Source organism: Tenrec ecaudatus, chromosome 1 (genome assembly GCF_050624435.1).
Source record: "Tenrec ecaudatus isolate mTenEca1 chromosome 1, mTenEca1.hap1, whole genome shotgun sequence".
Classification (NCBI taxonomy): Eukaryota; Metazoa; Chordata; class Mammalia; order Afrosoricida; family Tenrecidae; genus Tenrec; species Tenrec ecaudatus.
In genome coordinates this window covers 232,565,761-232,593,632 of record NC_134530.1, presented here as the reverse complement: position 1 = coordinate 232,593,632, position 27,872 = coordinate 232,565,761, and the positions used below count along the sequence as shown (strand labels likewise).

General features: G+C 44.5%; 1 protein-coding gene across 1 annotated transcript in view; it reads right to left on the bottom strand.

Moving 5' to 3' along the window:
* Nucleotides 1-7,550: 7,550 nt before the first annotated feature.
* Nucleotides 7,551-27,872, bottom strand: part of FLVCR1 (FLVCR choline and heme transporter 1) — a 31,216-nt gene continuing 10,894 nt past the window's right edge. Inside the window, exons 3-10 of the mRNA XM_075530174.1 lie at nucleotides 22,944-23,084; nucleotides 19,488-19,555; nucleotides 18,194-18,297; nucleotides 17,427-17,537; nucleotides 16,331-16,436; nucleotides 15,948-16,062; nucleotides 11,673-11,737; nucleotides 7,551-11,490 (exon numbers count right to left, since the gene is read on the bottom strand). Of these exons, the coding sequence (XP_075386289.1) occupies nucleotides 11,416-11,490; nucleotides 11,673-11,737; nucleotides 15,948-16,062; nucleotides 16,331-16,436; nucleotides 17,427-17,537; nucleotides 18,194-18,297; nucleotides 19,488-19,555; nucleotides 22,944-23,084 (785 nt within the window). The 3' untranslated portion in view covers nucleotides 7,551-11,415. The remainder of the gene's footprint in view (nucleotides 11,491-11,672; nucleotides 11,738-15,947; nucleotides 16,063-16,330; nucleotides 16,437-17,426; nucleotides 17,538-18,193; nucleotides 18,298-19,487; nucleotides 19,556-22,943; nucleotides 23,085-27,872) is intronic.

The following is a 27,872-nucleotide window of genomic DNA, read 5'->3' as shown; positions in this document are numbered from 1 at the left end:
AAGTCTTTCATTATTATTGTCTAGCTGTTTATTTCTTTTTTCTATTCTGTGAAGATTTACTTGATATATGTCAAGGGTCTTTCATGTTAATTATGGTTATATATTCCTAGTCTTTTGTAACTTTCATCATTATGTAGTGTCCATTTTTATTCTCATTATGTTATTTGCCCCGAGCCTATTTTATCAGATATTAATATTGCCACTCCTGCATCTTTATGACTGCCATGGCTTGGTAGATATTTACCATCCTCCGGTTTTTATTGTATTTTTATCCTTCTTGATAGAAAGCTCTTCCTTATACATATTTGAGTGTCACTGGATTTGGTTCTCTAGTCAAACCAGCCTAACACACTGACCAATCTCCTAGCAGGGCTGCAAGGGGCTCAATCCTATTGGGCTGATTTCCGAGTCATTGTTTACATAATAATCTGATCACACCCCTTGCGAGATAGTGGCTCAGGCGGTCATTCTGTAGAAGGTACTAGACTATGGCTAAAAAGGTCATATAAAAGCAGGACGCAGCACCACCGTGGCTTAGTAGCAATCAGTTCAACACGCTGAGCCCCTGCTAGCAAACAAACTTCTCACTCTCTTCTTGACACAGTTCAAAAGTCTCCCACTCCAGATTACCTTCCTTGTCTAGCCAGGCTGAGTCACCCCACCTCTTTCCAGTGCACTGCACTAAGCCACAATTTGCTCCCACATCTATTATAGACTTTATTGCTTTATTGTCCTGGATTTGCTTACAGATCTATCTTCCTTAGCAGGTTCTGAACTATCTATATTGCTGTTCAATATTATTACATCATAAATGACTGATGATTTGATAGAATAAACAACAGTGACAAAATCCACAATCAGTTGCCGTGGAGTTGAAGTCAGTTACATCTGACAGCAGCCCCATGGGTGTCAGGATAGAATTGTGCTCTGCAGGATTTTCCATGGTGGATTTTCCAGAAGTCCAAGCCAATACTGGATGGACAAGACCCCCCTCCCCCAACTTTCCATGAGCTGCCAAGTACATGTCCATTTGCACCATCCAGAAAATCCAATAAATGAAACAGGAATCCATTATTTCTTGTCACCCTTTTAAAAGGTGTTTCTGGGTAAGAGATTCCTATCTACACATTCCTTGAAGGTGCTCAGTAATATTTAAAAGAACAATTAAAGGCATTTCAACAATGCCTCATGTGTTCTGGCTGAGTTTGAGAACAGAAGCAACAGCAGGGTTGCAACGGTTCACAGAGATGAAGTTACATGGCAGTCTCCTGTCTCTTCAACAAAAATAGATGACATTGAAACAAGCGTGGCTTAGGAGCTTTGAAGGTACTGTGGGTTAGGCTTTGGGCTGCTAACCACAACATCAGCATTAACCCTACCAGGTGCCCCATGGTACAAACACAAGGCTTTCTGTTCCCAGAAAGAGTAAAACAGTCCCAGAATTCCCATATAGGACCATGGTGAATTGGAACTGACTTGATGACAGTAGGTTTGGTTTGAGCTGTAAACTTAAGAACAAACTCAAAAGAAAAAAAATCTAGGAAAAGTCAGAAAAAAACAAATTGCAACTTCTTTGGAACATCAATGAAAACCGAGGTGAAATATGTACCAAGAGGCACGTGCTTGTTAGGCGCCATTGAGCTGGTTCGGACTCATCGGGACCCTCTCCGCAACAGAACCAAACACCGCCTGGTCTGCACCATCCTGGCAATTGTTCTCCAGCTTGAGCCCATTGTTACAGTCAGTGTGAAAATCTTCCTTTTCAAGGGCCGTCCTCTTGGTTGATGCCCCTCTCCTTTACCAAGAATGATATCCTTTTCCAGGCACTGGTTTCTGCTGATAACAGGTCCAAAATACCTAGCTCACCATCCTCACCTCAAAGAAGCATTCTGGCTGTACTTCCTCTAAGACAGATGTGTGTGTTCTTTGGCTGTCCATTGTACTTTCAATATAGTATGAAACCTAAATTAATAGGTAATATGAAGTTCTTAACACAAGTTGTGCTATAAGCAGAATGGGATCTTTTATGTACAATAGTCAGGGATGATATTAAAAATATTTAACAACAGCACCCACCGGCCTATTCTGAATGGCTGTGTTGTTCTGTGCTGTCATGGTAGCACTAAAGGGCAGGGCAGAACAACCACATGTTGGGGTGTTAACTGCAAGGTCAGCAGTTCAAAACCACCAGCCACCCCATGGGAGAAAGACAAGGCTTTCTGCTCTTGTAGAGAGGTACAGTCTCAGTTTCACCCGGTCCTACAGGGTTGCTATGTGTCAGCATCCACTTGATGGCAGTGAGTTTGTCTCTGATTTTCCTGGAGTCTTTACAGGGGCAGAGAACCAGGTCTGTTCTTCCTCAAAACCCTTGGTGGGTTCAAACCACAGATCTTCCCGTTAGCATTCCTGCGCGAATCTCTGCACCACTGGGGCTCACTCTGCCACAACCATCAAGTCAGTTCTGACTCTCACAGACCTATCAAACACAATCAGACTGCTCCATAGATTTCCAAGGCTGTACATCTTTACTGACGCAGATAGCTTCATCTTTCTCCCATGGGGGTGATGGGGCTGAGCTGAAGCAGGTCAGGGCCCTGCTTCCCTGCATGTCCCCTGGAGGTCAGCAGCAGACGGCACCAGATAAGATAACCAGTGAAACCAGATGTTCCAGATTCAAAGAAAGCCGCCAGGAGTCCACAAGCAATTCTCAGAGTGTCCAGACCCCATATGCTAATTGGCACACATTCCACCGCCCCTTTAAAAGCCCAAACCTGTTGGCCTAGTTCACAGAACCTCCTCTGTCCAGGAGCTCCCCCTTAATAAAGATATTTCTGTTTCTGCTCTCTCTTGTCCTGTCAGTTATGTCTGTCCATATCCCTCAGTTTCACCTTTACAGTAGGTTGTTAGGGGTCCAATGCTTAATCCACTGCACCACACTTACTAAACCAAACCACCAAACCCACTGCTACTGAATCAATGATTCTTACCCACAGAGACCTTATAGGACAGAGTAGAACTGTTCCCTAGAGTTTCTGAAAATATTTATGGGAGCAGACCACTTCATCTTTCTCCCTCAGAGTGGCTGGTGGGCTTGAACTGCTGACTTTACAGTTAGCAGCCAAATGCATATCCCACTGGGTCACCAAGCTCTTTCCCAGGTTCATTAGCAAAAGTGTTAAAGTGGGGTCCTGGAGGCTCCTGGTATGTTAGGCCTTAAACCCTAGGAGGTTTAGGAATCGAGATGAGGGGTTGGACGAATGGGCAGTATGGGGTACTAAGGTTGTAGGATATAAAAAGACTTTCCCCCAGCTTTGTCTCCCCCAAAGATATGCCAAACATTAGAGGCTGTTTGCCAGCACAAGGTGGGAGGTCAGATACTTAGAGATGTTCTCCCTGTAGGCATTTGACCAACCAGAGCAATCAGACGCTATTGTTTATCCCACCATAGGTGGGGCTCCCTCCTTGCTCTTAGGGACAGTGGATTACTTCCCCTGAAAGCTTAAACTAAATCAAGCCTCCAGCTCAAGGGCAATCAAGGTTAGGCTGCCCTCATGAATCTATGATCCCCTCCATCTTGTTACATGTATACCCTTAATCCCTCCTCTTCCTATAGTGCATACATCCCTAAATTGTCCCCCTATCATTACTGTGTTACCTATAGTACAACCCCTTCCTGTGAAGGATGTCTTTACCTGTGAGTTAGTTTATTGTGCCAACCTGGTTGATAAACACATGTGAGGTTAATTGAAGGGCGGAGAGATAAATAGCTCGGTGAGCCTCGCCTTTCTCAATCTCCTGTCTCTTTCTTTGTGATGGTCGGACCAGGGTGCAGTTGCCTTAGCCAGTTCCCTGCTTCGGCTGGCAAGGCTCACTTCCTGCAAGACATCCCTGAGGAGAAACCACATGGACCTACCCCAATGTAGCCCTGGGTGCTGGAACAACCATGTGGAGACCCCTGCCAGTGCTGAGATGCTTACACATTCACTGACTCAGCTTTCCTCCTGCAGTCAGCATCATTACGTATGTTTTGTGAGATGGAGGAGGACTTTGTGGATTGGTGTTAGACATATAGGTTAATGTTGGACTTGTGGGCTTGGGCAGCACTGAGTTGGGAAGTTTTCTTGATGTGCACTTACCCTTTATATAAAACTCTCTTTTACATATGTTTCTGTTAATTGGTTTTTCTAAAGTACCCAGACTAACACAACCTGTCATGTAATCAGGGGGCTTGCATGCCATATATATATGCTTTAGTTAGTAATAAATCACTCTCATCTCGCTTCTTCCCTCTGCCCATGCTGTGCTCGGATCTGGTGGTTAAGATCATGGCCATCTAGGAGGTGAGCATGCTACCATGAAATGAGTCTGACTCCTTTATTTTACCCTCTCTCCTATCTCTATTACTCTTTATGACTTTACTATAATCTCTCTATTTTAACCATACAATTGAGCCTACTGAACCCGTGATTAGTTGTGGGGGGCTGGCTTCCCCCGAAAAGGTGGATAAGTTCATAGCTACTGCTACTTGTCAACCAGGATGGAAATAGTTAAATATCTGAGCCTCCAGGACAGCTGTCCTGGTACATACCAGCATGTAGCCACAGGATATCAACCTGGACAGCAGTGCAGCATATATATTTTTTCTTTTCCTAGGTATTTTATTGTTAAACACTATTTTTTAGACTTTCAGAAGTTGTTTGAATAATATAGAACATATGTGAGAGTTCAACACTGAGACACTGAACGGAGTTAGGATTGAGACAAAGAATGTGAGGTTAAGAGCGGCTTTAGTAGGATAGGTAAAGAGCTCCCAGGAGGGAAGGGAGAGAAGGGAGAGGGACAGGAGCATCTTGAGTGCCTGGGCAGGTTCCGAGACCTAACATTAGGTCAGGGAAGTCCCAGCTTGACTGTGAGGTGGTGGGAGATATATAGGCTTGAGCTAGGGAGGTGTATGTTGACAACAAGAAGGGAGATTGTTTCCTTGCAGCTGGAGAACCTTGAGTCAGGATGCGATCGTGGGAAATGCCTTTGTTGTTTGCCCACCTCCTTCCTGGAGTGCTGGGACAGGGGCTGCACAACCTTGGTCTGGAGAGATAAGCTCCTTGGAATGTTGGGGCAGAAGATGCAGACTTCAATAGGTCATTTATCTTCCTGAGAGGCTGGAAATTGGGACCTTGAAATTCTATCTTCCTGAGGAGTCGGAGAGGAGATGGGGCTGCCTAGTTTGGACCCAGCCCAAACAATACAGATGCCTTATTATTTGCTTATTCTGAGTGCTTTAAGATTAGGTCTGCATTCCTGTGTGAGGTCGAATTTCATCATCTGTGTCATCCTATATTTTACAACAGACTGAATGCCGAAGTTAGTATGAAAATTCAATATTTTGCTATAAACCCAGATACAGGTTTGCATGCTTTAACATTAAAGTGGCTTATTTACTCTTCTCACTACATTTTTAATTTTGGAAAATACTTACCTTTTCATGAAAATGGAATTTAAGATATAACAAAGCAAATTTTAAATGAATGCAAAATTTCCTTTGCTTTAGCTTCTGTTAGGCTACACATTGACAGATGTAATTGCCTCAGTTGTTGTTAAGAATGTAAAGATTTCTAATGAACCTTCATATGATTGCGCTCGGGGGTTGTTGAGTTTGTTACTATTACTGTTGTTGGAGGCCACTGAGCCCAGGACAACGCGAGGCAAACCCATGTGTACAGAGCACTGCTCTACAGGGTCTCCCAGGCTCTGACCTTTCTGAAGCAGATCTCCAAAACTGTGTCCTATGAGACTGGTAGGTGGGCTTAACCCCCAACCTTCCACTTAGAAGTTAAGCAATTAACCATTGACACTACCTCTTTGGTGTGTCAAGAGACTTCTGCGACCAAAACATTTGGGATCTGCCGCTCTAGAGTCATCGCTCTAGAGTCATCGTTGATCCAGCCTCCAGTTTCAATTACACGAGTTGGCCCCGAGTTTATTAGACTACAGGAGTCGCTTTGGAGTAGGCAGCTCCCTCCTTGCTCATCTTTGAATAGCAGACACTCTTCCCCTTGACCTCCAATATTTTCTCTACTTACCTGCCATAGCACCTCAACCTTTCCTCATTGGTAATATTTTTTTTACGTCATTTAAAATGCATGTAAATATCCAAATCAAAAACTCACTGCCATCGAGTCGATTCTGACCTACAGGACTGCGCAGAGCTGCTCCTGTGAGTTTCTGAGACTGTAACTCATTTTGGGAATAGAGAGCCTTCTCCTCCATCAGAGTGGTGGGTGGTTTTGGAACAACCTTGTGGCTAGAACCCCAATGCAAAACCCACCCCACCCCCAGAGCTCATGTGTAAATATAAGCATAAATCAGTTGCAATCAATGTGCTTTACACAATTGATGTATGTATGTATGGATTGTGATAAGAGTTGTATGAGCCCCTAATAAAATGATTTTATAAAAATAAATAAATAAATTGTAATCAGTTGTCATAGCACACAAAAATTGTAGCAAACTTGTTTTGACGATGTGTCAAGTTTTCTGATGAATACTTTTTGTGTATTGTCTCATGTAATCTTACAAAGGATGATATTTTTCAATTTTATTTTTTTGTTACGAACTTTCAGATCAGTTTTATCACATTCATTTAAAATCAGCAAAGCCTTAAAGGAGGGTGACGCATATTCTCGGACACGAGGTGCTTTCTCTTAGGGCTCCCAGAGAAACAGGCCCACTAAGAAAGAGGGATTTGTTTGGGAAACTGGCACATGAGCTTGGGGGTGTGGGGAAAGGTTGTTTAAAGGCGGCAATCCACAATCTGGAGGTCAGGTGAGAGGCTGGGAATTCTGGTCTGGGTCTCTTCTGTCCCCAAATTTATAGGTCAGACAAGGGGTAGGGAGGGAAGGAAAAGACATTTTGGCGAGATGTCTGCTTACAGACTTGAGGCAAACCCTCTTTCGGGAAACCTCCCTTTTGCTCTTAATGTCTTCAACTGGTTAAACGAGGTCCAACCACCTTGTGGAGGGTCATCAGCTTCCCTGAAGGCTGATTCAATCACAATAAGAACTTTCTAACAGCATCTGAACTAGTATTTGACCGACAACCGAGTCACTATAGACCAGTCAGATTCACACATTAATCAGCACCATAGGCTATGGACACATTCACCAGGGAAAGCAGAAAGGTCTGAAGCTTAGTTAGCTGGTGGCTAACTCTGGGCAGCTCATCTGCCTTATGAGGCAGGCGCCAAAGTGAGGGGCGTTGAGCTCTCTGTACTTTACTGCTTTGGGAGACAGGCCTAGCAAGATTATTTCTGAAAACCAGCCAATAAAAACCTTGTTGCTCACCAAGTTCCAACCCTGCTGTGCGCTGGTCTCCTAGTCCAGGGCGGCCTTTGCCTCAGCTAACAGTGACTTGGCTGTTTTCACCCTGATGCTGCTGGGCTGGCTCCCTGCGCTTCGCAGAGCCCACCACGCCTCCCCTTGGATTATCCTGCAATCCTACGACCCGTGTTAATGCTGCCTAGATGTCAGAACTTTAAAAAAAGTCAGACAAAGTTAACTTAAAAAAAATAAATTTATTCCAACCTTGACATACTGAAGAACAAGCAGACAAATACTATAAAGAAGCCAACACCAGACCCTGAAAAAAAAATAACTTGAGGCAAAAAGGCATTTTTTTTGGCAAGAATCTGAGTTTACACAGAAGCATGTTTTTGAAGACGTTTCGTCAAGATTGTCCAAAGGCAAAAGCTCCGATCGGTTGCATGTTATAAATGCAACAACCTTTGAAAGCACCTTGTTTCTTTCCCGAAATCATGTTGCTAGAAGGTAGTCAGGAAAACACACTCCATATTCCGGACATGAAATGCAATTACACAACACCTTGACATAAGATAAACAGCTTTAATTCAAAATGCAGGAGCGTCATGAATTTGCTTTTGCATTTTTTTCACATTGTAGTTCACCTCCTTGCTGGTGAATACGGACAAATATGAACAACATATATGTATGCTTTTCAGAAAAAGAGAAGTTTGGTTTTACTGTGGTTTGTATGAAACCTGAAGATTTCAACAAGCAAGTGATCATTTTAAATAACATTGACAAGCTGAAAATAAAAACACAACTGTTTTCAGAGGAGCCATAAAATATTTTTTTGCCATAAAACCTGTGGTATAAATATCCCACAAAAAAAATCATCATTGGGCTTATTCCGCCCAAGCTATCCTCAACTGAATCATAAGGTTAGAAGAGACTTGAACGTCTGTTGTACCCACAAAACCACCATCATACTCCTTCAGACAACTGCTCACGGAGTTTTCCGCTGGCTAGGTTTACATGCCACGGTGAACAGTAGTTAAGATAAAAACTTTTAAAAAGAAGATTAAAACACCTGTTTTTAAGAACAAGTTGAGTGACTTTTTTCTATAGATGAGGACCAGGCTGTGCAGAAAGGTCCAGTCATTTGTTCAAAGTTACACCACTCGAATGAGATCTCAGATGGAGACTCAGGGTTTCTAATTCCCAGCAAGTTTCTTCTGGCAACACATTCTCCAGGTCAGATTCCAAATCCTTTATTGCCATTGACTAACAAGGCATGGGAGAATTTCATATGAACCAGTGCACGTATTCTGCCAACATCAGGATGACTGATTGGCCCCAAGGTTTTTCATCACTTGACCGCCTTTGCGAGTGAACATAATACAAACATGGCTGCTCAATGTCATGACTCTAAAACAATCCCTTGTCAACCAGGGCATCAACCACACTTCCATTCTCACTGTACAGAGTCAGTCAGTGCCAGGCACTGTTCTCCTGACCCTGAGCTCGTCAGCGAGCTGCCAGCCCAACAGCATGGAGCTCCGCATGCCCTGTGGGCGTCCCTCCACCCTCAACAGATTGAGGCTGGCGCTGCGCACTGTTTCTCGGTGGAATCAGTGGTACATGACACTGTAGGTTTTGAATAGTTGGCATTTCAAGATGTCTCTAGGAAGTGGGGACATCGAGGCGGTGGACTCGGTTCTGACTCATGGAGCCTTCGTGTGTACAGAGTAGCAGAAGAGTGCGACAGGATTTTCAAGGCTGTAGCCTTTCAGAAGCACATTGCTAGGAAACCTCTCTTTTTGGTCTTAAGACCTTCAACTGATTAGACACGGCCCACCACCCAGTTTGGATCCCTAAGATTACTCTAGAACTCTTTTTTATTTCAAGCATCTTTTGAAGACAAAAGTATGATGTATGGCTCGGGAAATCGTGAAAGTACCAGTGACATCTATGATGGCGATTTCTTACTAGAAATTTACGTGGTTAATAAAAAAGAAAGCAAGTTTAAAAGGCAATGGGTACAAAATTACTCTATTTGAAATAAGAGTGAAAAAATATTTATTGTGTTGATATTTATAGTGTTATAAAAAAAAAAGGCAGCATGGAGATGAACTCAAGATAAATAAGTCAAGGTGGGCATCCTTGGACCATTACAACAGGATTCCAAGATCAAAGGCAACCTGCACATGGAACAGTGATCTTTTGCTCTGTACTAGAGGAAAACGTGCTTTGCTCGTCGTAGACAAGTACATCCATTCCTCATTCACTGACATGATGAGGTTCCGAAGACCAGGTCATTATGGGAAAACTGACATTAAGCAAAAGCAGAGGATTTCTTACTTTCTGTTTCTAGACCCTTTATTTGTCTGCTTTTCACATTTTAATTTAGAATGCACGATCATAGAAATAATATCACCTTGTCGAGTTTAGTTATCAGGGCCTTGGAGGAGACAAAACTGGGCCTGTGACCCAAGAGCCCACAGCCTAGCCACATCAACTCCCTCCAGGGCTGGGTCAGAGTTGCCTCCAGGACTCCACGGCCACCTCTACAAGCCTAATGCACACTGCCTGGAGCCTGGGGAGTCACCGGGGCTCACTTCCTCCTGGGGTGCTGCGAGCCTGCCCTCATCAGGCCCCAAAGAGGTGGTAGCTTCAGTCTCGGTTCTGTTCTTTGGTAAATCATCAAACTTACACGCATTTCTTCCTATCATCCTCTCTGATTCTCCCTTCCCGCTCTAAACACCAATTCTTAGCTGCGGTGCCTCAGGTCTTACAGGAGCTAGGAATCCTGAAGAGACACCCACTGGCTGGCTCAATCCTGCCTGCAGACGCACCCAGAGGCAGCCATCAACACACTGCCGGTGCTGTGAGGCGGGAGAGAACATTGCCCCGCTCCGCTGCCACGCTCGCGGGAGGGGAACACAAGACTGTGACCCCCATGCTTGCTGCCTCATTACTGCACAACACAGGTAGAATCGTTACAACTGTTGTAAATACAAAATGCCAGCGCACAGTCCATGAGGAGCCGGTATGCCTGTCACAGAGCATGCTGCAGCCCAAGGAGTGGGAGGAATGGAAGCAGCCATGGAGGTAGCCTGGCAGCCTGGCCCTGGCACAGCCTTTGGTGGGCTCCAGGCAGCAGATAGGATATTGTACTCATAGGCTGAGGGGGGCTTGTCAGCACATGGAGAAGTAGCCACATAGGAGTATTTTATATACTGGGCTCCATTAAATATTCTATATTTACACTGCAAGTCCTCCATGATTTTCGGGGAATGGGCCCCTATATTATCATTTCAGAAAGGTTTCCGAGCTTTATTTTCTAAACAAAACAAAAACTACCTAATTGGGAAAAAGACATGGGGCTTCAAAAAGTCCTTGGAAATTTTTGTTATGGTTTCAATTCCAGTTTTCCACATGACTTTTGGAAAAGAAAAAAACTCACTACCATTGAGTTCATTCCAACTCATTGCGAGCCTTTAGGGCAGGGTGGGGTTGTCGCTGTGCACTGGGTCACTAACCACAAGGTTGGCCGTTTGAAACCACCAGTCACTCCTCAGGAGAAGGACTAGGCTTTCTACTCTTACAGAGTTATGTCTCAGAAACACACAGGGGCAACTCTACTCTGTCCTATCAGAGTCACTGCCATCGAATCAATGCCCAATCATAGAACAGCGTAGACCCTTGAGGACAGCAGAGAACTGCCCCTGTGAGACTGTCACTGATTACCGGAGCAGAAACCTCCTCTTCTTCTGAGGAGCAGCTAGAGATCTTACGTATCACAGCCCAATTCATAACCACGACACCAACATGGCTCTACGAAATTTTGAGTGCCAAAAAGCTTACTTTCAGGCAGAAAGTACAAAACTAAACACGGGGCATTCATTTGATAGATGGTAGCATTAAAATAATCATATATGCTTTATGCAAAAGTCATTGTGTATTTGGAATTCACATAGTAATCAATTGTCAAGTAACTGTCCGATCTCCGTCATTTAAAAACCAAGCTTCCGTGCCAAAGCCCTTTTCCAAGGATCATTACATCGTATCTCACTTGTCACATGATACCATTTCGGCACGTTTCATTCTTCCTTGCATCTCAAATTGCCGACTCTGACTGCTTGGACAACATAACTGTTTTTGGTTCTTTATCTGTGGGACTTTCAACAGGCACCTGTAGAAAGAATCAGAAGATAAAATATTCATGGTATCTGGCATATCCAATTATGATGGATCAATGGCTAGCTCGGAACAACACAAACAAACAGAAATGCCAGTTGACCATCTAGCTTGATTTTTTACTTATTGTATGCAAAATGTTTTCAATAATATATCATACAAATGTTCATTACTTACAGCTTTAATATCACTTGTAATTCCCATGTTTATGTTGTGTCTTCTCAGATCAGACTTGATTAATGCTGAAATGCAGAAGCATAGGGGGTTATCATATAGTATAGGTGAATATGCTTTTCTCTGAAGAATACAAAGTCTTCTAGATATTGTCAGATTTGCACACTATGTTGGGCTTAGGCCCTGCCACGTGGGTTCCAATTTATAGCAGCCCGACATACAACAGACCGGAACATCGCCTGCTCTAGCGCCATCCTGACAAACGTAGGCTCAAGTCCCTTGTTAGAACCACTGTCTTGCTCTTTTTTATGGACCCTCTAATTTACCAAGCATGATAGATGCCCTTTTTCCAGGGACTGGCCTCTCCTGACACTGTAAACCAGAGCCACACCCTGCCATCGAGTCCATTCTGAGTCAGCGTGAACCTACAGGATAGAGTAGAAATGGCCCTATGGGTTTGAGACTGTAGATCTCTACAGGTGCAGACAGCCTCGTCGCCCTCTCTGAGTCCCTGGTGAGTTTGAACTGCTGACTTCGCGGTGAACAGCCCAACGGCAAACACGATGACACCAGAGATTTTCCTAACACCGTGGAGTCGATTTCCAGCTCACGGTCACCCTACAGGATGGAGTGGAACCGCTCCTGTGGTTTCCGAGGCTGTCAGGAAAGTTGACTCGAATGCTTCAGCTTCATGGGAGTAGAAAGACTCCTTTTTCTCCTGTGGAACGCTGGTGGTTTTGAACTGCTGACCTTGTGGTGAGCAGCCCAATGTGTAACCCGCCATGCTATCCAAGTTGCTCACAGCTGTACCAGTAGGTGCCATTGGGATGAACAGAGAGAAGAGTATAGTTGTCAGAGTTTGGGGGGCGGAGAAGGGGGAGGGCCTGGATCCACAATGTGCTCATGGAAACAGCAGTCAGACAACGTATGGCCTTGGGTACAGCTGCTGCCAAAGAGCTCGTTCAAGTGCTGAAGAGCACGGCTGTTCCTGTGGGGACCAAGGTGCACCTCACACACGCCACGGCGTTTCAGTGGCCTCAGAGCACGTGACATTGGACACTGAGTACACAGACCGAAGCAGATCCGATGCCTTGGAACCATGGTGGTGGTGAAGAATCCTCAAAGAAAGTTCTGAGTCACTCTTCCTCGCAGAGCCTCCCCTTGAACCACGTCAGAACCACATGAAAAACAATTCCTCCTCTAGCTCGCATGGCAGGGAAGGGATGCAGAAAGAAACGAACAAAGTGAAACGACAGGAGCGGCCGGCAGGGGCCTGGAAGCAACCGAAGGTGCAAGCTTTGCTCCTAAATCCACTTTATGCCGTGTGCACGGTCAAACTCTGGAGGAAGGTCTCTGACAATCTCTTCCTCCTACTCTCTGCCCTGTCTGTTCTGATGATGTGTCTGCAGTGCGACAACAGGCTGCCCCTGCCCCGAGCAAGCCCTCCCACCGCCGAAATAGCTGGCACGGATTAGCTGATTCCTGGCTGCTGTGTACGGCACGAGGGGGACAACTTTCGGCGGACATCTCAGTTAATCGTCAAAGGCGCCCTGTGAAGCAGCATTTGGGCAGCGTGCCACCATCACTACCGTCCGTTTCCCAAGTGAGCCATCCCCGTCCGAGAAGCTCAGTGCCCTGCAAGTGGATGACTTCACAGAACGCCTCCATCCAGCAGCCCAGGTTCCTGGATTGGAGCATGCCAACAGGATAGACGAGACTACACGAGGGGGACTAATCGGTTTTGCTATTCCACTGGGGTACAGTGAGGAAGGACGGTCCCATGACCACTGAGAAAGAAAAGCCGGCAGCGCAGTGTGTACCGGGTCCCTGTGTGGAGCGGCATGAGCGGCAGAGGGGCCACGTGCTGCAGCACTGAGGCCACGTGTAGGGTGGCCGGCTTCCTGGGGCACTGAGGACAGCTGGGGCCTTGGGCCCCGTGACTGACAAGCTGCAGACCAGAGAGAGATGTTTGTGCCTGCTGGCATGGCTGAGGAGAGGCCACGTGGACAAAAGGACTGTATCCTTTTTTTAAAATTTAATTTAATCATTTTATTTGGGGCTCGTACAACTCTTGTCACAATCCATCCACCCATCCATCCATCATGTCAAGCACATATGTACACTTGTTGCCATCATCATTCTCAAAACATTTGCTTTCTCCTTGAGCCCCTGCATCAGCTCCTCATTCTTTCCTCTCCCTCTTGAACCCTTGATAATTTATAAATTATTATTATCTTGTCATGTCTTACATTGAAGGACTGTAACCTTAATGGGTTTTTTAATCCTGATTTCCCTACTTTTTTTTTAAACCTTGGACCTGTTAACGTCCCTAATAAGGCCCATAATTATGAAATACTGCCTGTGAACTGTCTTTGCAAGAAATTATCCAACCCGAGAGCAAAAGAGTGCGCTGGGGAGGGATGGTAGCTATCAGAGTAAGGAAAGCAGGCAGGAGGTGGAGGCAAGTCTGCCTTTTGCTACAAGGAAATCGGCTTGGGCAGGGGTAGAGTTGGCTTCTCTTTCCCTCTGTGTAAGCAGAGGTCAGACGTGCCCGGCCCACACCATCTATTCAGCAGCCTAAACAATGACTCCCATGCTTGGTTTCTCTCTCTCTCTCTCTCTCTCTCTCTCTCTCTTTCTCTCTCTCTCTCTCTCTCTCTCTCTCTCTCTCTCTCTCTCTCTCTCTCTCTCTCTCGGCAGCCATAATAAGATTGGATCTATGTGTTTCGATGATAAGTGTTCTCTAAACATCCCTTCTCATAAATGAGAAAACAGGACTGGAGAGGTTAAATAGCCTGTCTAAAGTCACACTGCTGGGGAGCAGGGAATCCCAGGATGTTGTCAGGTTTTTACTGACCCGGCTTACAAGGAGCCCTGGTGGTGAAGTGGATTCCCAACTGAACTGCTCACCCCCGGGAGAGAACCCACTGCAGGAAGCATCCAGCTGATCAAGGTGTTTACTAATGGGTGACTATTTAGTCCCCTGCGCCTCTGTGTCTCTGCAGACAAGAGCGTTCCAAAATGACTGCTGTTTGTGACTTTGCTGCTAAATGCATTGAGGGATAACTCAGCTATTTAAGATCTCTTTGAGTCTCTCTTTAATCTTGCATATCCGTGTGATTGTCCTCGAACCTAGTGCTTTTGTTATTCTAAAGTTAAGAAACTGTGACTAGTTAAGTAACATTTGCATAGATAAGAGTTTGGGAATGTTTAAGTTCTTTGATGTTTGTTTTGTAACCAATTCCCTTGTGTAAGAAGAGTATATACACCAAGCTTCAAATATACTCGGGACTCCAGTCCATCAGATTGGAGTCCTCCAGATCCCATGCTTTGTACATAGCTCTTTCTTTTCCTACCATCCGCACGCCTCAGTTCGAACCCAGCTTGATGCGGGATAGCTGGTCTAATCCCCCGCAAACCCACGGGTGACTGTGGGAGAGCGATGAGGCTGGCTGCTCCCACAGAGACTGGACCCCACCGGGGCAGGTCTGCTTTGTCTTACAGCACTGCTGAGTCAGAATGGACTCGATTCGATGGCAGCGAGTCTTGAGTTTTGTTACGGGGTGTATTGGACAGGGTTCTCTAGAGAGACAAACCAGATTGCTAATAATTATATATAAATATATTTATAAAGATAGATATATAATTCACGAAATGAACCGTTAAATAATATACAGATAGATAATACAAGAAATTAACAGTTAAATTTTAAAGCAGTGAGACACTAGCAGTCCTTCAGGTTTTGAGAGCTGCCAGGTGCCAGTCCCCTTCTGTAGAGAGAGCTGGGCTATATATATACCCAGGCAGCAAACAGCAAGGCAGGTCCCCAACTGTCATCAACTGTCAGTCCCCAGCTCCAGAGATGAACATTCCAATCGTGTGTGCTTAAAGGGACCTCAACTTACAGCGACACAGTCCACAGGCTAGGCATCCCACAGGTAGGGTACCCCTTTAAACTGAGGCACAGAACAACCAAGGTGAGGCTCACTGAGCCATTTATCCCTCTGCCCTTCAGCTGATCTGACTTGTGTGTATCGGCCAGGCTGGCACAATAAACTATAGCACGGGACTTTTATTTTCCATGACAGAAACAGATTGCATTTGACACATGAAAAATGACTCGACACATCCATATCCTTAGAAGACAACAAGTAACAGGCTATTAGCTTCAACCTCACTCACCCGGCCTCCAGAGTGGCCATTGCGAAGCAGTGTACATGAAAAGTCAACATACAGTGTGATGCAAGTACTTTTTGTCATGAAAGTCCACCGACTTACCTGTTAAAATGATGCCTACGAATATCCAGACACAGAGGAAAATGTTCCCTTCCAAAGGTCCACTATAGGTTGATATGAGCTTTTCTTGTGCCAATGTGAACAGAATTCCAAAGATCTAAAAAGGAGAAATGCTTTCTATTAAGTCTGCCTCTTTAAAACAAGCATAGCGGGGTTTCTAAGAATTTTCTTTAACACATTTTATTTGTATCATGTAACATTAAAAAAATTCATTAAAAACAAAAACAGAAAGACCCCATTCTTTAAGAGGTAGAATTGTTCAAACAAAAGCTGTGTCCAAATCATTATCCATTTCTTCAGCTTTCGACTAGAATGCCAGGCATGTTTCCTAATCATCTCAGGTCTGGGAGAAATCGAAGGTTTACCTGCGCAGCAGCATTAAGAAGACCTGATGAAGTGCCTTCTGACTCAGGGTAAGTGATTTCAACAGCGAATTCAAAACCCAATGGTAGGTAACCAGTCATGAAGAAGCTAGGAAAAATACATCCAAAATTAGAGAAAGAACTCCTGACTGGACAATATCACACACCCATGCAATGGTTCTGTTAGGTAGCTTAGCCTAGGGAATTGGGAAGTCCATTTATGCATGCCCAGGAGAGCCAGCAAAGGACAAAAGCTGGATTTTCCCGCCGGTGGGCTCGGATGGGTGTTACACCTGGAGCAGCCCACCTGGGCCAGGTGATAGCAATTCAGCCAATGGGAGCGACCTGGGGTCGTTCACCACACCTCCCCCGGGAACCCTTGAAAAGGCAGGGACCGGAAGGGAGAGGGGCTCTTGGTCTTGGCTTGCTTGTGCAGTCTGGTGGTCTTCGTGGGAGGGGAGAGATCCTTGCGTGTCCTGGAGCAGTCTCTGCCAGGCCGCATGGTCAAAGGAATCCTATGGGTGCCGCGTAAAACCTGATGCTACTTTGAACTTTCATTAAATTCACTTGGATCACGAGCCCGGCTTCGGCGTGAAATCTTTCTTGCGCGGAGCCAAGGACTGAGGTTGGGATCTAGTCCCGGAGAGAGAAACCTAACAGTTCTGTCTCTCAAGTCTCTTATAACACTCAAACACGTGAACATTTTGAATTCCTATGTAAGATGAAGACTATTCTGATTGGTCAATCCGCCCAGGGCCTCGGGATATCAAGAACAGAATAATCCCAACTTTTTCTTTTTTCCCAGAGAAAAATTTATCTCTAGTTTTCTAAGTGAATTATCTCTCTAATCAAATAAAGCTACCAGGATTAAATAAAGTATCTCCATTTTTCACTTACAACATACCAAAAATCAATGTCAAACCACTTTTGATTATTCTAAGAAGTTACACAGTTCTATGCACACCGCAGGTCCTTCAAGATTTAAAATATTTTAAAATCTTTAGATAAATGGAAAGTTTTGTAAAACTGCAGTTAAGAAATAACATTTTAGGATTGAGATAGCGTGATGTCGTTCCTCCTGAACACAGTTAACGCTTACCCAAGTATTCCTCCAGTAATGAAAACAATGATGAGGTAGCCAAGGTCCAGTGTAAAAGTAAACACAACCATTCCAACAAAGGACAAAATGTACACTAGCAGAGTCGTCTGTCTAAAGCAAAAACAAAACCATCATTAATGTTTTGGTTCTTCCAGACATATAATCATCCTATGTTTGCTTCTGTTCTACCCAGACAACAATTAACCCTTTGGTTTCCACAATTTACACTTTCTTGTCCATAAAAAATAACCTAAAGAGTAGGGGAACAAAACTTAACCACTACATAGCTGGTAAAGGGCTTAATGTCCAGAACATAACAATCACTCCTACAGCTTAACAGCAGAGAGCCAAACAACCCAATTTAAAACGAGGCGAAGACCTGGAACAGCCCGTCCCCTGACAACGCAACACAGATGGCCGAGCAAAACAAAGAAAGCAGCTCAGCATCACCAGTCGTGCCCCACAGAGCAACTCAGTGCAGTTGTGTTGATTCCGACGCTCTTGAGACAGACGCGATCTCTCCTCAAGTGGTCTGTGTGAGTCTTAAGAGATAAAGTGGTGCACAGTACAGGCCCCCCAAAATCAATATGACCAGTGAGGTAGATGAGGAACCTGTGCACCACTGAAACCATCCAAAAATGAAGGAAATTGGAGTGTCCAAGTCTTTACATAATAACACTTACATTTTTTTCCTCTTAGAATCCTAAGTAAAGCTTCCTTTAAAATTGATGCCTGTGGACACCATGCATTTATCTTCATATACTTACTTGTATGTTTTGGTGTAATCCAACCATAAACCGCAAAGAATAGAGCCCACCATTCCAGCCACGACCAGAACCAGTCCAATCCTTCCAGCATTTACTTCTTCTCCCTTAAAACAATTTTCATGAGCAAGTAACTCACACATCTTTAACATAGTCTTAAGAGACCTTTTCATAGTTGATAGTAATAATCAGATAAAACTTAAGCATAAAATGATAAAATGATACAATGAAAGATGCAGCATGAGTGAGGATGAATGTGGTAGTGAGCAGATCAAGAACATACAGTCTCTTTTAAGATTGGGGTTAAAAACCTAAAATATGAAAGATGTAAAACAGGAAAAGTTTCCTTGGTCTTCCAAAAATTAGAAGCACAAGTATTCTTCAATAATTCAAACACGTGAAAAGGAGATTAATCTGGCAACATCTACATATTCTGACAGGCCAGTAAATCCCTGGGATTTACTTCTCTACATTTGTATTGGCAGCTTCTAAAATTTTTTATCTTTTAAAAAATTTTGTATTCAAAGATCACTTTATTGGGGGCTCTTACAACTCTTATTACAAACCATACATCAATTATATCAGGCATATTAGTACATATGTTGTCATCATTCTTTTCTAGACATTTACTTTCTATTGAGCTCTTAATATTGGCTTCTCTTTTCCCCCCGCCCCCCTCATGACCCCTGGGTAGACTATAAATTATTATTATTTTCATTCCTCACACCAACTGCAGTCCCTTGCCCATGGTTTCAGTTGTTCTTCCCTCTAGATGGGGTGTGTGTGTGGTTAAGTGCCGATCACTGCAATAGGTTCTCCTTCCTCCCCACCTCTCACCCCTTCCCCTACCTGCTGGTATTGCTAGTCCCATTCCTGTTCCTGGATTGTGTGTCCTGAGCTTTTGTCTTGTATCTATACCTGTGTACATGCTCCGGTCTAGTCCAGAATGAGAAGCGGCACTGGGGTCAGGATAGTGGAGGGGGTGTGTGGGTGTGGGGTGAAGAAGCCTCAAGGAACCAGAGGAATGTGTGCTCCATTGGTGCTTTACTGTCCTCTTATTACATTCTTTTTTTTAACACAAGTATTGTTATAAGAATAATAACCTCAAAACAAAACCAAAAAAGAAGAATGACCTATGCTTTCTGTGTTTCACAATTGGATTAAATATTTTGTCAATGGAAACAAATGGAAATCTTTTATAACATGTTCAGAATCCTGAATCTTATGGTCATGCTAATAAGCTCAAGCAATATGGAAACATTCTTGGCAGACATGCAATACAATATAAGCAGCTTACCTCATAATATGCCAGTATCATTTGATTCAATAGTGTTGATACTGAATAGAAGGACCCAGTCATGATACCTATGTGATAATAAATAGAAAACCATAAATTTCTCATTTCCCAGTTCATAAAACAAAATAGGATTTTTTGGTGACATTTTAAAATATATACTGTATGACATAGGCAGGTCCCTGAGTGGCACAAATGATTTTCTCTAACAGCTTATAACATAGTAGCAATCTTAGTTTTAACTATCTAGTGCAATTATAACAGAAACATCATAAGCGGATGACTTTAACAAATTTAGTCACAGTTTAGGAAGTTAGAAATGTAAATTCAAGGAGCCAACGTTAAGGAAAAAGCCTTCACTCCCTGTCAGCTGTGGAGAAAGATTCTCATTTCCTTTCAACAGTTGTATCTTAGGTGATCTGTGGGCCCAACGCCCTTGGAGATCTCCATGCGTTAGTTATACCATCAGTCTTCCCCAGGAGGTTCTCTGCACAGATTCTGGGTCCAAAGATCATGCTCTGCTCCCAGATCTGTTCATCTCGTGTAAGATAGAAGGTGATGCAGTCTCCTGAGTCACCAAGGCCAACTAGTCCAATAGAGTTGACTACTTTGGAGAGTAGTAACTGGAGGCTTAGCAAGCTCCTGAGCAGTCACCTAAGATACAATTAGAGACTGCTGGTCTCTCTAATCCATGGGGAGAAAAAGACATCAGTCTCCACATCCCCAGAGCAGAAGGACTAGACGGTGCCTGGCTACCGCTTCCAACTGGTCTGAAAGCGTCACACAAGGAGGTCCCGGCTAGAGTGGGTGAAGAAAATGTGAGCGGAACTCACCAATCACCACAGAGCCCAATTTACTAATGAGATAGAGCCTGGTAGGATCCCCAAGACTACAGCCCTCAGTCACTTTTCAGGTCTGGAACGGAAGTTACTTGAGTTGGAATAACCGACCATTTATGATTAAAAGGGCAGCAATGACCCACGTACAAAATTCAGAGGATTAGGAAGAGAGAGACAAACGGACACAGGAACACAGGGAGGCAGCAGGATAAGAGATGGTACACTGAAGGATCGCTATGGATGCGTTGACTAGGAACGCGTATGAAGCGCTGGGTGGAAAACTGTGATCTGCTCTGTACACCTTCATCTAAATCACAATCAAAGGCTTTCAGGAAAAAGATTGATCAGGAAGTGATGCAGGCCACACACCATGGACGTTCCTCTGACATTGGGTCTGGGCTGTGAGAGTGCTGCTCCTAATCTTACATCGTTAACGTAATAAACATACCCTAGTCCTGCCTCGTGAACACATCAAGACCAGGATTTAAAACGTATCACAAACATAGGACGGTAACATCGGAGCTCATCATGAGAGACGATTGCATTGTTATAAGCCTACTGTCACTGAGGGGATTCAGACTCATAGTGGCCCGCGGGGGCCGGGAAGAAAGGCTCCCTCAGATTTCTGAGGCTGTAAAACTTTCCCGGAGCAGAAAGCTTCACCCTTGTCCCACAACGGGGCTGGTGGGTTTGCACCACTGCCTGACGGTGAGGAGGTTAGTAACTCAATGGTAATGCACTACACAACCAGGGTTCCTTCGTATTATATAACTGCCACAATTACATCACTACCTAACCGCCCAACTACATCATTACATAACTGCCAAATCCCTGAAAAATCCTGGCCCATTAGAGTGCCCTTTTTTTCTTTTTTTTTTTTTTGAGACACAATCAATCCACGACAGGAACCATTGCAGTTTCTCTACTTTCTAGTTCTGAGTCTTAGGTTTAAGTGAACCAGCAGAGGTAACTAGCAAAATTCAGAAAAGTAATTCTGGCATGAGGAAGTATTTAAGGGTGAGATGATAGATCATCTAGCACGTGTTAAAATATTTCAGGGGGAAAAAGTACAGGGAATAGAAGGGCAAAATGTTAATAACTTTTGAGGCTGGAGGATTGTTATACTAAATGTTCTACCTTTGTGCTTGATACATATTTTTAGCCATTTTATTGGGAGCGCAAACAGGTATTACATCATCCCATAGTTCAATCCCATCAAGCTGTCTTGTACACTTGCTAGTGCTTGATCACTTCCACTGGAAGAGAAGTGATCCTGCTAAAAGGCTGAGAGCTCTGGTGAGGGCTAATCTTCTACACCCCGGAAGACCACTATGCACCACAGTGTGTACTCCCCAAAAAGGGGTAAACAGAACAGTCAGTGACTGAAGGCCAGCGAGGTGGTTAGTGTAAACAGCCATAACATAAGAAAGGGTGAACTGGCAGCTGAGTCTCAAGAGAACTAAGTGGGCTGGTGCCTTCGGTGAAGGCTACCTACAGCTCAGAAGACAGTCTGGCTGCTACCATGACAGGATAAGAACTAGACACCAAATCTAACTTTGACTAAGTAGTCAAAATCGACGTCCATCTGCACTTCCTTGCAAACAGGAAGAGCTTGTCGATGGCGGTTCCACATGCACATGTCAGTCAGTATACAGTACAGTTCAATGTCAGGAACACCAAAACCCTCCCAATGGCAGCAACAGACAGCATCTTGGTAAATGGAGAAAAGCTGAAGTTGCCAAGGACGTCACATTCAACACCCATGGAAGCAGCTTTCAAGAAATCGAGTAAGGTGTTAAACCGGGCAAATCTGCTGCAGACGTTGTATTTAAACTGCTAAAGAAAAAAAAAGTCACTTTGAGGACTTAGCCAAGGGACATCCAACTGCCTCCCATGAATGCGAGAGCGGAGCAGGGAGTGATAAGATGCCTGTGGATGATGGTGCCGGAGGACCTAATAAAAGTGCTGTGGGCTCCCGGAAGGACGAGCCACCCTGTCTCGGAGACAGAACAGCAAACATGCTCTTTTGAACATGCTATGGAGAGGGGCACCCTGGAAAAGGATATCCTGTTTGGTAAAATAGGTCCGCGGTTGATACATTTGCTGCAACAATGTGCTCAAGCACAGCAACAATTGTGAGACTGTGACGTAGGGATTCTGTCTGTGGTACACAGGGTCACGGAGGGTCCCAGCAACGATGGCAGTCACAACTAAGGCTCACGCAGATCAGAAAGGCCCTGGGAGAAATCACAAAAGAAGGCAAAGCTGTCTTACGTTAGACCACCCGCCTTGTTTGGAATTAGGGAAAAACGAGGCTCTACCCTGAATGTTTTGTTTTTAATTCAAATTTTAAGTGTATGACTCCTGTCATTTGAAATTGTTTTGAGAACATACATAATAAAGTACATGACATCTCAACCATTTCTACGTGTGTCGTTCCGGAAGTGCATGGGCCACGTTCCTGAAGCCCTGCAGCCAGTCTGGCCACCAGCTTTAATTGTTGTTCCAGCTGACAAACCTACCTCACTAAGCAGACTACTAGGTTAAATGGAAAGAATCCACGATGTTCAGAGGCTTATAAGATGAGCTCATAAAATCCAATCAAAAGAAAGTCACTTACCGTAAGAAATCAATAGAAGGACAAAAGGAATATTTTTAAAGAGGTTCTTTATTGATTTCTTATAGGAGTAATCTTCCGGAGGACTCCTTTGGAGAGCGGCTTGAGCCTGGCTTGGTGGATGCGGAGGCTTTTCTTTGAAGGCTGGAAACATACATGAAAAGGCAAATAAAGATAGTTATCTGCTTATCTATGTACACCTACTTCTCACTCTCAATGCGGGGAGCTTCCAAAGATTAGGTTGTTTTGTGAGAACCAGCATGATGGAAAACCTGCCTACCTTCCTATCTGCCTCCTTCCAGTGTCCGGCAGACACTGCTTCAAGGCTGCCCAGCAGCGGTGGCAGATGAGGACCTGGAAGGTTACAGCCTGCCCTTGGCCAGTGGCTCCCAGCTCTCCCCAGTTCACTGCGCTCTTCTGCTACATACCCGCCCTCCCTCCTGTACTCTCCCCCCATTAGGATTTACCACCTCCTCCTCCTCTGCCCGCCCCGTCAGAAGGAAAGGGATGAGTGTTAAGGGTTAATAGACTAAATAAATTGCCTAAAGCGACTCCATTTTTAGAAAAGCATGTTATTTTAAAGAAACATCACTGTGACCCACTCCCGCTAACCGCTTGGAACGTCAGCAAAAGGGTTTTGCCAAGAACATCTGGTCCAGGACAAGTTGAGCAGGACATGTCGACCTAACCGCATTCTGTTATCTTGTGAAAACCCCCTTTCCCGTTCCTTGCTCAACCCCTCCCCGCCGCACTAGCTTCGATTATAAAAAGTAAAGAAAAATTTGACTCGGGGCTGCAGTGTTGGACCCTGTGTGGCCATGCTGTAGCCCAAACCCGGGTTTGCTTTTTGTCTTTTTGTCTTTCTGTAATAAAGTTTTCCTTTGTTACTTTACAACTGCTTGTGGGTCAGTGGTCTATGCTGGGCGCAACTCCGTAACATTGAGGCTTTCTGCTCCCTTAAGCCTTTCAGTCTCGGCCACCCTAAGGAGCAGGCCCACTCTGCCTTACTGACTGGATCCATATCAATCAGAATCGACTTGACAGCTGGGGGTTTGGTTTTTTGGCACATCCAGTAGCTAAAGGACTCATGGGCACCACAATTAAACTTTTTCTCCCAAATTGAATAAGTGCTTTCTGTGATCAGATTAGGAAACATAATTTCAATTTCATCATTTGTTTCCTGTGAAGTTAAAGCAGGTATTATACATTTTAACTCATTGTAAGGCAAATACAAGCTTGAATCCTGGCTCTGTCCCATCTTAGTGCATGTCTTTAAAGAAGTCTCCAGACTTTAGCTTTCATGTCCATGAAGTGAAAATATAATTTTCTCATTGAGGATCATATTATGGGGTGAAGATTCATTTACTCTAACCAAAGTAATTTGGTCTTTGCCCTTGGTTCCAGAGATCCTGCAGAAACCCTTGGCATTTTTATTGTTATCTAAATCACCCCGGATAAACCTATGCTAATGGATAAGGACAGACAAGAGCAGAAAACCTCCACTTGGCCTGGTATCCTCCCTTCAGAGGAAGGTGGAGGGCTGAGCCAATGAACTAGACAATGAAGCCAATAAAGTCTTTGGGCATGGCAGGTTCAAGGACTTCTTGGTTGGTGAGGCACTTGTGGATGTGGGCAGATAAGAGACTCCTTTGGGACACGGAAACTCTGCTGGGAACCCTCCCCCCAGACCTCGCCCTCTGTGTCTCTTCATTGGCATTCTTTTTCTTTCATATGATAAAACTGCACTTCAAAGTGTATCTTGTGAGTGAGTTGTAGGAGTCATTCCAATGAAACATGGAACTCACAGGAGTGGTTGGAACCAGCAGGTCAGGATGAGGGTGTCGTGTGAACGCTCACACTCGCAGGTGGCAAATGCCTTGTTGGCAATTGAAAACCGTGTCCTTTTAACTTGTGAGCTCTGACTTAGTTCTGGGTGACTGGGGTCAGAGAAGAACTACAGTTATGCAGTTGGCATCTGAAGTGACACATTCGTATAAAAGAATTTTTGTATCCATCAAGTACTATTCCGAAGAATATTCAATAAAAAAATCAATCACTTTGTCTCAGGGGTTTAGAATATATTGAAGACTGAGTAAAATATATTTCTGTTCCAAGTTTATAATGGTAGTCTGTATGCTCTCTTGCTATGCAGCCATCAAAAGCACAACTTTCCACAGATGATACACGTTGTTTCAATACAATGGGATGAAACGCTTTGATGGCTACGACTGTCGATGCTACAATGTAGCCAGTCAGGTGTCAACCGCTCACTTAAAGAAGTCAGCATGGTAACAATGTTAATACCCAGGAGTCTGAAAAGCTCCTAAGCCGTCATCTAAGGTGCAACCATTGGTTTCTGAGCATCCAAAGGAGGGAGAGTGATGAAAAAGGACACATGGAAATCATTAGTCCAATGGGCTAATGGACCACACAGACATCTCTCCACTCCCTTGAGATCAGAGAAGGAGATGAACAGGATCACAGGAGAAGGTCCTACGCAGCAGCTCAACATCATGAACGAGGCCAGGCTTACTCATCAGATAGAGATGGGTGGGCCTACCTACGACTATGGTCATTTGTCACCCTTCAGGTTGAAGGGAGCAAGTGCACCCTCACCGCCCCCCCCCCCCCCCCCGTGCCCCAGCTTTTCCCTATTAAAATAATGCACTGGGAAGATCAAAGGGGAAGCATGTACCCAAGGCCAGAGGGTTAGGAAGGGAAGGATGGACACAGGAAAAGGAGCCACTCGCTGGGAAGACAATGAGATAACCCTCAGCACATCGAGAGGATGGAAGCTGAGGAGTTGAAGCAAAATGTGTGCCCGTGAGCAGAAGGCTCATCCTCTGCTGTTCTCAGAACCTTCCCGTACAACACAGTACACCAATTTATTTTAAAGATCTGAATACTTGTAGATCTGGTTCAGTGATATAGTTTTCTGCTCTGCTGTAAATGAACAACTGTCCAATATAGCAGCAATGCCAATTATGAAAGAGGGATTTGAATTGGCACGCAAAAAAGCAAGCCTAAGTAAAAATTTTAATCATAGAGTAGATGAATCATATGAAGGAGCTTCAAAAAGCTTGTGAGAAAACCTATTATATTTTCATTCTATCTTTCCACACATCTTTTGAAGCTGCCTCGTATCTGTAAATATATATAGATATACAGAGATAGATAGGTAGATTGCCCAAATTCAAATCTCCAGCATTTACTATCTCTGACCTTGGGCAAATGATCTACATCTACTTGAATCCTGTACCTTGGTTTCCCTTATCTATAAAATACTGCTCTGGCTCCCACTACTTTTCAGCTAAATTCTATAATTCAGTGCAATGGCCCCACCGAGTGCAAAGAACAATGCTTGCGATTAGGGAGTTTATAATAGAAATGAATAGGTTAATTAATAGCTAATAGGCTAATTCAGGTGAGAAATGCTCAGGACACCGTTGTTCAGTCAGCACATGCTAGTTGCAAAGTTGTTTTAGGGCTGATAATAAGCGCCCCTAGAGCATGCTGCTCTGCTGTAAGCCTCAACCCCCAGGCACTCCCCTCCCATGGGTTAGCAAACGCAGGCTCCCAATTAGATGCTCAGACATCCGCCCCCCCCCCCCCCCAAGCTAGTCTCCTTCCCCAAAGCACTCAGCTTTACTTGCTCTGTAGGCTGGCAAACAAACCTACTGCTCCTGTCCTGCGGCCGCCCCTCTGTCACCCCTCACGGTCAAAGTTCTCCTCTGGAGCGAGGGGGTTTGCTGCACAGGGGCCTCAGGGCTGAGAGCAACCAAGTCTGCTGCCATCACGTCAATTCTCACTTGTGGCTGAATGGTGGGCCTCTCGACACAGGAGAAAGGCAGTAAAAGTAGGTGTGCCAACCTAAGGAGTGAGAGTTGAGGGCCCAAGTCAAGGCTTCCTGGTAGAGTATGGTACTCTGGGCACTTACTGGCAGAGCTAAAAAGCTCTGTACCAGTTGCCTCAGCAGAACAGATGCTGGGTCGAGGGACCTAGGGGCCAAGGACCAGAGGGAGACCTGCCTGGAAGCAGAGCTGAGAAGAGGGTGTCCTGAGTAATTCCCTCCTAAACCCCGTCATCTGCTTATTGTCTTTCATTCTGTCACCATCAGCACCAGTGACTGACCCCGCAGAGGGACAGAGTGCCATGGCAAGTACGGCTGGTGTCAGGATGGGTGAAGAAGTTATGTCTGACCTCCAGCTCACAGGGGTCAGTCTGACAGGGATGCTGATGCTCGCCCCTCAAGAAGTCAGGCGAGGTCAGGCACACCTGCCACACCAGTTTGACGGCCAGGAAGAACCTTTACCTAAGTAAGGTTTTTTTAATGAATCCAAATTTTCCTCAATAGCAAATATTTAGGTATGAGGAATCTAAGTCACTTTTCAGTTTAAATCTCATAGGTTTTTGTTTCTAAGTCCTTTTTGTTTTAAGAAACTTTCCGTTACAACTTCATATTATCTTCTTTTAGTAATAAGCCTGAAGTCATGAGTGTAACAGTATGGTCTGCCAAGTAAAACCTGACACATGGCATTTTTCTCACTCCACTCTCACACGATCTGTCTGTTCTTTCCACTCCCAAGCGGTCTGGCCATAAGCACATAATTTGTTCTTTCTTAATTTCCCAAATATTCTCTCAATAGCCACACCTAGCATCATCATTCTGTGCCTCCCGCTCGTTGGCCAAACGCAAGCCTTACATTTGTAGCAGTTTAAGCGCATGTATGCGTGTATAACCCTAAACATATTCTTCCCTCCTTTCTACCAGAGAGATGCGCGACTGAAGATGATGAGGGGAGGAAAGACAAGAAAAAACCCCGCATGCGTGTCAAGAAATACGGATTCAGAGTAAAGAGAATTGCATGCTTTAAATCCCTACTGCCAATTACAACAAAATGCATTTGCCGATAGTGCCCATTTCATCTGCCT